Source organism: Aquarana catesbeiana, linkage group LG08 (assembly GCF_042186555.1).
Source record: "Aquarana catesbeiana isolate 2022-GZ linkage group LG08, ASM4218655v1, whole genome shotgun sequence".
NCBI lineage: Eukaryota > Metazoa > Chordata > Amphibia > Anura > Ranidae > Aquarana > Aquarana catesbeiana.
The window spans coordinates 148,556,527-148,568,789 of NC_133331.1; the positions used below are offsets into that span (position 1 = coordinate 148,556,527).

Genomic DNA, 12,263 nt, shown 5'->3' on the forward strand with positions numbered 1-12,263 from the left:
GCAAGAACCTGGAAAAGGCCGCAGCCTCCTGATGACGAAGCGAAGGAAGATAGCAAGGTGGGACCCAGCTTGTGGCAGACGATTGGCAGTTTGCAACAGTGCTGGATCTGCTGAACCTGTGAGTATGTACTCTGGGGATAACCCACCAAAGGTGATAAAAGAGAAAGAAAAATGCACTGAAGGGGTGAACTTCCTCTTCAAAGAGCATGCAAACTGTAAAGGTGAAGTACAACTAAAGCTTGTTTGGCTGTATTTCTCCTGTGAGTCACGGGAGTGCAGTTCGTTCTGCACTCTTGTGACCTGTTTTCAGCAAACAGCAGGCTGAAGCCCACTTTAGGCCAGCCCGTCCAGGCTGGGGAAAGATTTTGACCATATGGTCGGGGTGCACCCAGGAGCCTGACAGTCACCGCTCTTTGCTCACTGAGAACTGAGCGATCAGCGGTGCTTAAGTTTTAGAGCCAGTGGGGGACAGATGCCGCAATCTTTTGCATGTGTACAGGGCTTGAACGTGATTGGACATACTGTCCTATATAAAGACTGATTATCCATGTACAATGTCCAGACGAAGTACACGTCTTAGTATACGAAACGCGTCGATGTTTGCCAACGCTAGCATACCCCCGCACTCCTCTATGACTTCCCACCCGGGCAAGCAAGGTGGTTCTTCACTATTTACGCCGAAAGGCCGGACTTTGAATTTTTCATCTGATATCCACCTACAGGCCACCGTAGCCCTGCTCCATTGGTGATGAACCAGATGAAATGCCTGTATTTCTTATACCTTTCTGGGTAAACTGACGGCCGATGAATATCCCCTTCCCGCCGACCGAACGCACATATGCGTCCTCGGCTTTCCGGGGTTATACCGGGATGATGCCCGCAGCTGCAGGCATCATCCCGGTACCGTTGTTTTCAGCGGGCGATCGGCTACCCGAATATAACAACCGATGCGGCTAAAAGCCGCTCGGTTGTTATACCGGAGGAGCGGGAGGGGACATCCCCCCCCTCCCGCCGCCTCCCGCCGCTGTTACCGGGCCTCCCGTGCGATCGGGAGGCCCGGTGTCCATTCGGGAATCTCCGGCGGCTGGGGGCGGGCTGGAACGAAGCTGTGAGCGGCTTCGTTCCAGCCTTCTAATTGTAAACGCGGAAGCGACGTCATGACGTCACTTCCCGTTTACTCGGCTGCCAATGGCGCCGAATTTAAAAAAGTACACAGTATTCAGAATCGCCGTTTTCGGCGATCTGAATACTTTGAAGTGTAAAGGAGGGATGGGGGGTCTTTTAGACCCCCCATCGCTCCATAAAGAGTACCTGTCACCACATATTACTGTCACAAGGGATGTTTACATTGCTTGTGACAGCAATAAAAGTAAAAAAAAAAATAAAATTTTTAAACACAATTTATAAAAGTACAAAAATAAATAAAATAAATAAATAAATAATAAAAAAAAATTTTTAAAGCGCCCCCCGTCCCCGCGAGCTCGCGCAGCGAAGAAAACGCATACGGAAGTTGCGCCCGCATATGTAAACGGTGTTTAAACCACACATGTGAGGTATCGCCGCGATCGTCAGAGCGAGAGCAATAATTCTAGCCCTAGACCTCCTCTGTAGCTCAAACCTGGTAACCGTAAAAAATTTTTAAAGCGTCGCCTATGGAAATTCATAGGTACCGTAGTTCGTCGCCATTCCACGAGTGCGTGCAATTATAAAGGGTGACATGTTTGGTATCTATTTACTCGGCGTAACATCATCTTTCACATTATACAAAAAAATTGGGGTAACTTTACTGTTTGGATTTTTTAAAATTCATGAAAGTGTCACTTTTCCAAAAATTTGCGTTTAAAACACCGCTGCACAAATACCGTGTGATAAAAAATATTGCAAAAATCGCCATTTTATTCTTTAGACTCTCTTCTAAAAAAATATATATAATGTTTGGGGGTTCTAAGTAATTTTCTAGCAAAAAATACGGATTTTAACTTGTAAACACCAAATTTCAAAAATAGGCTTAGTCATGAAAGGGATATGGATCATCAGTTTTGCAAATCCCCGGTCTCTACAACTTCCGTTATGGAAGATTGCAGCAGCATACAGCGACAGTGAAAGTTTGTCCTGAATTTGGAGCCACGGCATAACAGGGGTAAGAACGCCCGTACAGCGATCAATGTTTTTTCTCTCTCCTTTTCCTCCATATGCATACCCGCAGCTGCTATAGAGATTGACTAGGACAACTCCTGTTGAGAGACTATTTCCTCGCCGAGTTCAATACGGTCCACAGTGTCCTCTACAGCTGCTTACACTGTTTGAAGGAATGTGCTTCAGAATAGGTGTACCTTATCTCTGAAATTTGGAGATTGGAGATAAAAACCACCAGCATCATTAGCCGAGTTGGCTAATGGACATTCAGCCGGGCTGCAGTTTATCTATAGCAGCCTATTGATGCAAATAGACACTACTGTTCCTGATGAACCAAGTTTTCACTGTGTTTTACTTCACTAGCTTGGTTTCCTCAGTGGTTTATGCTACATGGATAAAGGGTTTCTGTGAGTCAGCACATTGGGGTTACGGCAAACCATTTGAAACCCAGAGCTGTATTGATTGCCAAATGTCTATACTATGACTGCTAATGACTCAATGGGAATGACTCAAATCAGTCTCTGACTGCATTAATGGTTTTCGTTACATTAATCCAAGGAAATCACATCTATCCCTTCTGAATTGCAGTAGTTTCTACCTATGGACATTTACATCACTAAGAGTTTTTTCATATTGGAAGGGATTATCTTGGCCTTACTGTCCTTAATTGCTCTGGGCTAGGGTTTTCATACTGGACCAGAGGGGTTCATGTCTAGTGTTTTTTAACCATTGACAACGTTGTTTATTACAGTGTATTTATTTATGAGTTTTTGCATGAACGTCACATACTCCATACATAGGGGGTTTTAACACTGCCCTGACTGGAGTGATCTGTGATTTGTGTTTTACCAATAAAGCTTTAACTTCCATTCAAACTATACCGGGGGTTGATCCTCCCTTTGATTGCTTTCTGGTGGCACTTGCTTGTTCCACCCCTCTCCCCTCTTTTTTTCATATCAAGCTCATACTTTCTGGGAGATATACTGTCTGACTGACAAATCAGTGGTTTGTTTGTTTTTTATTCAATCATAGGGAATTTATGTGGATTCAGTTACATTTTAATAGTTTTCAGACTGATGCTGCATCCACCTAGGTAAGAATGATTTTAACCACTTCCGGACCACCGCATGCCGATATATATGTCCTAACTTTGAAGAGAGATATCTTTGTTATGGCAGCAGCTAGCTGCCATAACCCTGATATCCTCTTCTTCGGCGGGCGGTCCAGTTTCTGATAATAGTGGTCTCTGTGGCGGATTCGCTTTTATTGGCGGCAGGAGAGGATCGGATTCTTCTTCCTGCTAGGCATGGAGACGAGTGAGGGGAAGATGGGCCCCCCCACCGCCCATAGCTCTTAAAGGGCCTTTTTTTTTTTTTTTCTTTATTGCATTTTAGTGTAAATATGAGATCTAAGGTCTTTTTGACCGCAAATCCCATATTTAAGAGGTCCTGTCATGCTTTTTTCCAATACAAGGGATGTTTACATTCCTTGTAATAGTAATAAAAGTGACACATTTTTTTTCAAAGAACAGTGTAAAAATAAAAGGTAAAATAAATAATAAAATAAATTTTTTTTTTAAAATGCGCCCCCCGTCCCACCGAGCTCGCTTGCACCGAACACATACGTGAGTAGCACTCGCATATGAAAACGGTGTTCAAACCAAACGTGAGGTATCGCCGCGATCAGTAGAGTGAAAACAATAATTCTAGCCCTAGAACTTTTCTCTGTAACTCAAAACATGCAACCTGTAGAATTTTTAAAATGTCGCCTATGGAGATTTTTCAGGGTAAAAGTTTGCCGCCATTCCACGAGCGGGCGCAATTTTGAAGCGTGACATGTTGGGTATCAATTTACTCGGCGTAACATTATCTTTCACAATATAAAAAAAAAAATTGGGCTAACTTTACTGTTGTCTTATTTTTTAATTCAAAAAACATTTTTTTTTCCAAAAAAAGTGTGCAAATACTGTGTGACAAAGTATTGCAACAACTGCCATTTTATTCTCTAGGGTGTTAGAAAAAAAATTTATAATGTTTGGGGGTTCGAAGTAATTTTCTAGCAAAAAAAGCTGTTTTTAACTTGTAAACAACACATCTCAGAAAGAGGTCCTTGGTTTACAAAAACAACTCATACTTCTCTTTTAACAATATACTGTACAATTGAAAGCATTTTATTACATCTGTTCAAAAATGCAAAAAATACTTGTTAATCCTGCTAGAACACTTGTTAGCTGGTTACTTCTGTGCTCTTATAATTTACTTTTTCCCATAAACAGAACTCCATTACCTCCATTATGAAAAAGATGAGAGGGAGTGCTGTTTGTAGTCCTGCACAAGGGTGGCAATGCTACTTCTCTGTAGATACAGTATGGTGAGTAAGTATTGTCAACCTAGAACAGGAAGTGTAGGGAAGGATCACCAGGACAAAATAAATGCAGCCACCAAATCTAGGGACTTGTAAGCTGCAATCTATTCAATTTTATTGTTGGATTTACACTTAAAAAGGTAAAGGATCTAGCTGTACAGTATTATGTGTTCATACAGTGACTACAATTACAAACTGATTTTTTCACAGTATGACTGTGTTTAATTGACTGCCTAGCTCTTTATTATTTAATGGTTGTTGGTTCATCATTGATTACCTGAAGAATACTACCTTAGCATTAGACCAGCTCAGTCAGTTGTTCTTTTTACCATTATTTCTTTTATATTAAGTATTTTTTATTGAGTTTTTCATCATACTTGATTTGTTGTAGCCGTATTAGTGCAATTGTGACAGAGAAAATTGAGTACTGTCCGTGATACTTTTTTTATTTGCACTAACGTACAATTTTTCAGGACAAGCTTTCGGGGTATGTCCCCTTCTTCAAGGTCCAAGCAGTACTATCAGTACTGCTTGGACCTTGAAGAAGGGGACATACCCTGAAAGCTTGTCCTGAAAAATTGTATGTTAGTGCAAATAAAAAAAGTATCACGGACAGTACTCAATTTTCTCTTATTGAGTTTTTCAAAAGTTTTTCTTTTTAACAAAATACAAACCATTCAAACATACAAACCAAAAAGCCCATTTACAGTGAGATATGGCCCAATAACAAACATCCACAGAATACAAGAAGAGCAGATATCAGCTGAATTTTGCATATACAGCATCTCACAAAAGAGAGTACACCCCTCACATTTTTGTAAATATTTTATTATATCTTTTCATGTGACAACACTGAAGAAATTACACTTTGCTACAATGTAAAGTAGTGAGTGTACAGCTTGAATAACAGTGTAAATTTGCTGTCCCCTCAAAATAACTCAACACACAGCCATTAATGTCTAAACCGCTGGCAACAAAAGTGAGTACACCCCTAAGCGAAACTGTCCAAATTGGGCCCAATTAGCCGTTTTCTCTCCCTGGTGTCATGTGACTCATTAGTGTTACAAGGTCTCAGGTGTGAATGGGGAGCAGGTGTGTAAAATTTATAATATACAACAAAACTAAAGGCTTGCATAAAGTCCCATTTCGAATGTACATATGCAGTTATCATGGCCATGTATAACATGGCCAACATAATTATTAGCTTTTTTTAGCCTTGGCCATTTGAATAGTTCATCATTTATTAAAATCCATTTAGACATGAGATGTTAATCTAATGTCTTTGTGCCTGCTGACATTAATTTATTTGATAATGATAGTCAGATAAGCTTGCTCAATCACTATCATTCTTCCACTAGCTACACATGTACCTTTTTTCTTGGTATAAGCACAATCTTAATACATGTCACGCCACACATTACATTGAATAAAATCTGTGTTGCTAATGATGCTAATTATGGTGCCTTCAGTAGTGCTTTCACTGTATATGCATACATATTAATTTGCAATTCATGAATGTAATCGCTTGTCCAAAGGGTTTATTCTTATGTTGTACTGCTGCTGTTGTGCTTTAGGTACATTATAGGTAAGAAAGGAGAGACTAAGAGAAATATTGAATCAGACACACGCACATCTATCAGCATTCCAAGGCAAGGAATGGAAGGAGAAATTGGTAAGATGAAATTAAAGTTTAATTTTGAATGCCATTTGTTGTTGTTTTTGAACCTTACTTTGCTTCTATTTTGCATTCTCTACCCCCCCCCCCCCTTCCCCCAATCCCCGTCAACATTCTAATTAAATTGTTAATATAAAACCTTTTTGTTTTCATGGCTTGCTTTCATTTCGTGATTGATTGGAGGGGCTGATGGGGTGCTGTACATTATTTTCTGAAAACATTGCAGCACCCTTCCTCTGTACTCATCTCAGCTTTCAGGGACTCATAGAGTTTGATAGGGTCATGCAGCGGGGATGGACAGTGAACCTGTGTCCTCCACTCAAAGCTAAATGCCAGAGCCCCATGCACCAGGGCTAAATGCCTAGTGTGCATGGAGCCTAATTGAGAAATGAGACTTAGCAACATTACTGTTATATTCCTATTTATTCTGTTGTAGTTTTGAAATAAATGTGTTTTAATCTAACAAATAATTTAGTTTGTGGGGTTGTACAATGTACCATGGGCAAAACAGAAAGTGAGAGAAATTGAAGGAATCCCGGCGTGCCACCAGAACTACAGTAGTGTCCCCATTGGAAGATTTCCCCTCTATTCTTGTTCCAATGTCGACCTAAAATTTGGGATTTTCTTTTACTCTCACTTTTGATAATAATGGTAAACAGGACAAATGGTGAGGGTGAAATCTAAAAAAAAAAAATCCTTTTAGTGACACTTTAACTCTACTTAGCATTAACTAACTTCTTTGTCTCCTCCCATTAGCTATTATTTTTTTGCCTAATTTCATACCTTTTTCATTTAATTGCTCGTCTTTGTTCATATTTTTAGTGTTGCATAAAATTGTGCAAAATTGAACAAAATGCCTTTATTTGTTTAGTTAATACCTTCGTTCTTTGTACCAAAATCCTAAATTTAAAGTGATTGTATAGGTATTTAAAAAATAAAAATAAACAAGTCATACTTGCCTGCTCTGTGCAGTGGTTTTGCACAGAGCAGCCCGGTCCTCTTCTTCTGGGGTCCCCCGCTAGAGCTCCTGGCTCCTACCCTTATTGGGACACTTGTATGGGTTTGATCCCAAACTGGGCTCTGTGTGTCTATTAACATACACGCCGTGACTGGGCCCAGCCCCCTGTTGTCTATTTGTAGGCTGTGATTTGCCGTTGGCTCCCGCTGTTGCCTCCATGTCCATTAAGAGATGGAGAGGAGAGACGCTGCACAGCGCTGTATCAAAATTGGGCTTCAATAAATAGTTTGGGGGAGGGGGGTCTGTGGTGAAACTGAACAAAGAAGGATTTTTACCTTAAAGAGTAACTCCACTTTTGTTAAGAAAAAACATTCCCTCTTGGTGATCTATGTACATTGCAAGAATATTAACAAACTTTGTTGCAGATTCCTACCTTTTGTTATTCTAAAGAAATCCCTGTGTCAGTGACCAGGTGGAAAGTGTATCTAATGGGAGTGGTTTCATAATTATCAATTAGCTTCTGCACCTGCAGGGCTCTAATGAGGAAAATCGCAGGGTCTGCATCCCCTGTTGGGATTTTCTATTGGGAGTATCTCACTAAAAATGACATTTTTGTTGTAGGGGATGCCTGAAATCTGACTTGTATCTTAGTGCAGACTTCTGGGAAAATCATTAAACCAATCACACAAGCAGAAAATGACATTTCTGGGGGGTGTTCTGTACACATTCTGTGTACAGAACACCTTCAGGTAGCCATATTGCATTGCATTTTACAGAAAATTACAGAGCTGCAGATTGAAAAGGAAAGGTCATTTTTAATAACATTCAATTACAATATGACCTGAGTCGCGATTGTATACGCTATATTATTATTATTTTTTTAATTTTCTTTTTTTTTTATTTGTGGAGTTACCCTTTTAAGTGGAAGTAGAGGCAAAACCTAACTAATTCAAAGCCTAATCTATCTCGCCCTGTAAAGAAAAAATTGCTACTTACTATGGAGCTTCCATTGTCGGCTGCCTCTCCTACATACTGAAGCCACTGCTGACAGCTAATCCTGGAAGCGGACAGGAGTGGCTGCAGAACAGGTAAGTATAGTGATTTTGCTCTTAACAGGGCTAGATAGATTAGGCTTAGAATGTAGCTGAGAGTAGTGTGACGGGAGGGCCTGTGGAACCCGGAATCCCTTGGAGAGGTTGGGAAACCCTTGTTTCAGCTCCCAATGCACCCCTTATGTCTAAGTTACCCTGTGTCCATTAGGGGCACAGGGTGACTGAGAAAATGTTGCTTGGATTACTTAAAATGGGACAGTAATATTTATCCACAATATCTCCCAGAATATATATATAAAGACTATTTTTGGTTTGTTTGATTCTGAACTCGAGATGTTAATTGAAAGAGCTGGTCACATTGGCCTCTGTACATTTTAGGAGTAGGTCCGTCTGCTACTGGAAGCTCCTGCTATTGTGAGAAAGTATCCTGTGTTTATAGTTGATAATATATGATAATGTATAATCTACTGTGTGAAGCTCGGTGACAAGTTTGACCTGTAGTGAAATCCTGATTAATCACAACAATGGCCAGGTGGGCATGGAGTCACCTCGGCTGCTTTAAGGGACTAATTAATTAGCTATGTTAATTCTGTTTCTGGTTACAGTTTGTATTGCTAGAGAGATGTCCTGCTGGTGTATATATTTGGGTTGAGTTTGTTCAAATAAACATTCCATGTTCAAGCTGTGTCGAGACTAGCCTGAGCTAGTCTCGCCTAGTTCTTACAATATCTGATATTTGAAGTTCCAGACCGGAGTGTGCTGACGGAAGCACTCAAGCGGAGTGTGGGACCTTCCGTTACAAGTAGTTTTAGAGTTAGCTAGGTTTTGCCTTTACTTCCACTTTAATGCAGAGAATGCATTAAGGTAAATAACTTTCTGCCTTTACAACCACTCTAATGGATTTAAACAGGACAAATTATAAAATAAATTGTATACCTTTTTGCCACAGTAATGCCTCGTACACACGGTCAGATGTTCGATGGGAGCTGTTTGTCAGAAATTCCAACCGTGTGTAGGCTCCATCGGACATTTTCCATCGGAATTTCCGTCGCACAAAATTTGAGATCTGGATCTCAAATTTTCCGACAACAAAATCCGTTCGTGTAAATTCCGATCGTGTGTACACAATTCCGACGCACAAAGTGCCACGCATGCTCAGAATAAATTACGAGACGGAAGCGCTCGGTCTGGTAAAACTGGTGTTCGCAATGGAGATAGCACATTCGACACGCTGCAATTTTTAAAATAGTTTAATGCAGCGCATTCTCTTCTTTATAATTCTAGAATAATGAAGTTGTTTTGCTGCTCATATTCACACAGAGTTCTGACAAACTGATTTCTTTATTATTTCTTGTGATCTCATGAATAATATTAATTTTGTTTTTCGTCAGATCTCCATAATAATGTTTCTAATTTTTGTTTGTTTTTTTTTTTTTATCAAGATCTACATTTTTTTTTGTTGTTTTTTCTAGTGCTCTCCATAATATTATTTCTCGTTTTGTGTGTCAAGTTTCCACAACACCATTATTATCTTGTATTTTTTAACCTCAAGGAGGTTGGTTTGTGTTGGTGTCCCTTGTTAATTTGACATTGTATTTAGGAAATGTACCTGCCTCCTCACAAACAAACTGTCCTTTTTGAAGTAAAACACATAGGCAAGTATTTGTGAAAAATAAATAGCCATTTATTCTGGGTCATAACAAAATAAAGAGGAAGGCAACGTTGGAGAAACTGGTGACATTTGCGAAGTCTTTGTACCCCAGGGCACACATCATTTATTTTACAGTCAAAATTGGTGGCTTGAGGATTCCTAATAATAGTGAGCACAATCCGGTCCAGGACTACAAGAGATCATGAACAGCAGCAGATGACATATGTGTCCCCAGCCTGCGTCTTTTCTCAGACCAGACTGAACCTTGGCCATCACTCTCTGGTCTTCCTTACACACTTCCTTCCAGGCTGTGGCTCTGGTGTTGTAGTTGTGGCAGGAGGTGGAGGAGGAGGACCATGGTTCAACTCACAAACGTGGCTTTGGCTTGTGAGTTCACCCCTCAACTCCTTATTTAGGGCTTGTAAGATCACTTCCTCACATAAGAGGCGTTGGCTCTCCTCTATTTCCAGCATTTTGCAGGCTGTCATGCAGGCATAGTCCTCTTGAAGACTGGGGGGGTTTCTGAGGGCCGCAGTAGCCTTCATAAATAGGCCAAATGCCTCCTCCAGGTTGCTCCTCTTCCTGGCACTTTTTTGTGGAAGGCCAAGGGGAGGGACCTGGGATTTGGGCAGGCTAATGGGCACGGCCACCTCCTGGCTGCCACTTTCCACGGCCTGGCTGAGGCTTTTCTGTGTATGAAAAAGGGACATTGTTTTAGTTTTTGGTTCATCAATCACACACAATTTTCAGCTCATGACTGTTGCAAATTGAATGTTAAAAAATAGAAAAGACTATCATTCAGACCCCAGCATTTTTCAGTTTTGTCCCAATCATTTGTGGCCACTACTGTCCTATTGATATGTAAAACACTTTGTGAAATCAGATAGTAGTTATCAAAACTAACATATATTTAACATCATTAATTTGACAACCAGAAATATTTTGAAGAATGCTATACCCGACTTAAGCTGAGCTCCTCCACATGTTGCCTGGAAGGCTCAGGTTGATCGTCGGAAGCCTCAGCTGGGGGGAAGGAAGCCTTGAAGGAAGACTGGAGAGTGCTGGCCTGGGTTCACTCTGGTCTGACAGAAAATGCAGTCTGTCATAGTACCACAGCCTGGGTACATAAATGTCATCTGCTGCTCCTGATCTCAGGGAATCCTGGACCTTCTTGCGCTCCCTATTATAAATGCTCCTCGTGCCACCAATTTTGGACGTTAAATACTTGATGTCTGCCGTGGGGTTCATCAGCTTCACAAACTCAAGCAGTTTCTCCAGCGCTGCCTGCCTCTTTGTTTGATTATTAAAAAACGGGTGGTTCAGCTGCCACAGACATGGCAGCTCCCTGAACATATCAATGAATATTCCATTTTCTCTGCAAGACACAACACAAGACAAACCCTAATGTCAGGCGAAACTCTCCTAATCTTGACCCAATATAGGCCTCAATCTATAAGCAGTATAGGCCACTGATGCACCAAGTTTAAATTGTACCTTCGTTATAACAGATAATTGCTTCCGTTACTCCGTCCTCCGCTCACAGATCGTACGTACGACGCACGCATGTTACTCTTTATATACACTGCACATGCGTGAAACTCCACCCGCCCCTGATGTTCTCTCTAGTATATTCCCCACCCCTTATCTTTCGGCGCAGTGGGAGAGCACATGGCGGAGAAAGAGCAAGTGCTTGCAGAGGAGAGCAGCAACGACGAAAGGCCGGAGCCACGAACGTCCCGATCCCGGAGGAGATTTAAGGCCTCAAATATGTCCTTTGTAGGGATGGTGGAAATGGTGGACATCTTGAAGAGGGACGACTATGACGGGAAGCATGGACCTTACCCAAACCCAAATGTGAGAAAGGCCAAGATCAAGATTAAAGCTGTGAAGAGTTTGCGCTGGAATTTTGGGGTACGACGATCCAATGGTCAATTGAGGAAACGCTGGTCAGACCTCAAATTGAGGGAGCACGATCAGTACCCAGATCAGGAAACTGCTTCTAAAAAGTAAGTACTTGTCGTGTGTTCCTATTATTATTATTATTATTATTATTATTATTGCATGCTGCTCCATCTGCTTTTCTTTACTGTTGTACAGTTTAAAATGGCAACTTTCATGTTCATGGGCACAATAATTGGTCATAGGAAACACTGTTCGTTCGCCCACTTATAAGATGTTTTTGGCAGATACATGTTAACTACTTTTGTTCAGGCCTATTTGTATTAAAATAAGTTTGTTATCTAGATGAGTTTGTAACTAGAATGAAATGGAAACTTGATTCAGTGTAAGGAGAGGACACTCGGCAGCTGTTTACACATCTGGAAGCAAGAGCACTAGTGTGGGACACCAGAACAAACTTTTTAGGGTGTCCCACACAGGTGCTCCAGTGGTAACTATAGGGGTGTCTCCATGTGTGATACTTTAACA

At 41.0% G+C, this 12,263-nt stretch overlaps 1 protein-coding gene across 1 annotated transcript in view; it reads left to right on the forward strand.

Annotated features, from left to right (window-relative positions):
- The window catches only part of ASCC1 (activating signal cointegrator 1 complex subunit 1), a 441,223-nt gene that overhangs the window by 16,112 nt on the left and 412,848 nt on the right, over window positions 1-12,263 (forward strand). The window contains exon 4 of the mRNA XM_073596562.1: window positions 6,075-6,172. Coding sequence (XP_073452663.1) covers window positions 6,075-6,172 — 98 coding nt within the window. The remainder of the gene's footprint in view (window positions 1-6,074; window positions 6,173-12,263) is intronic.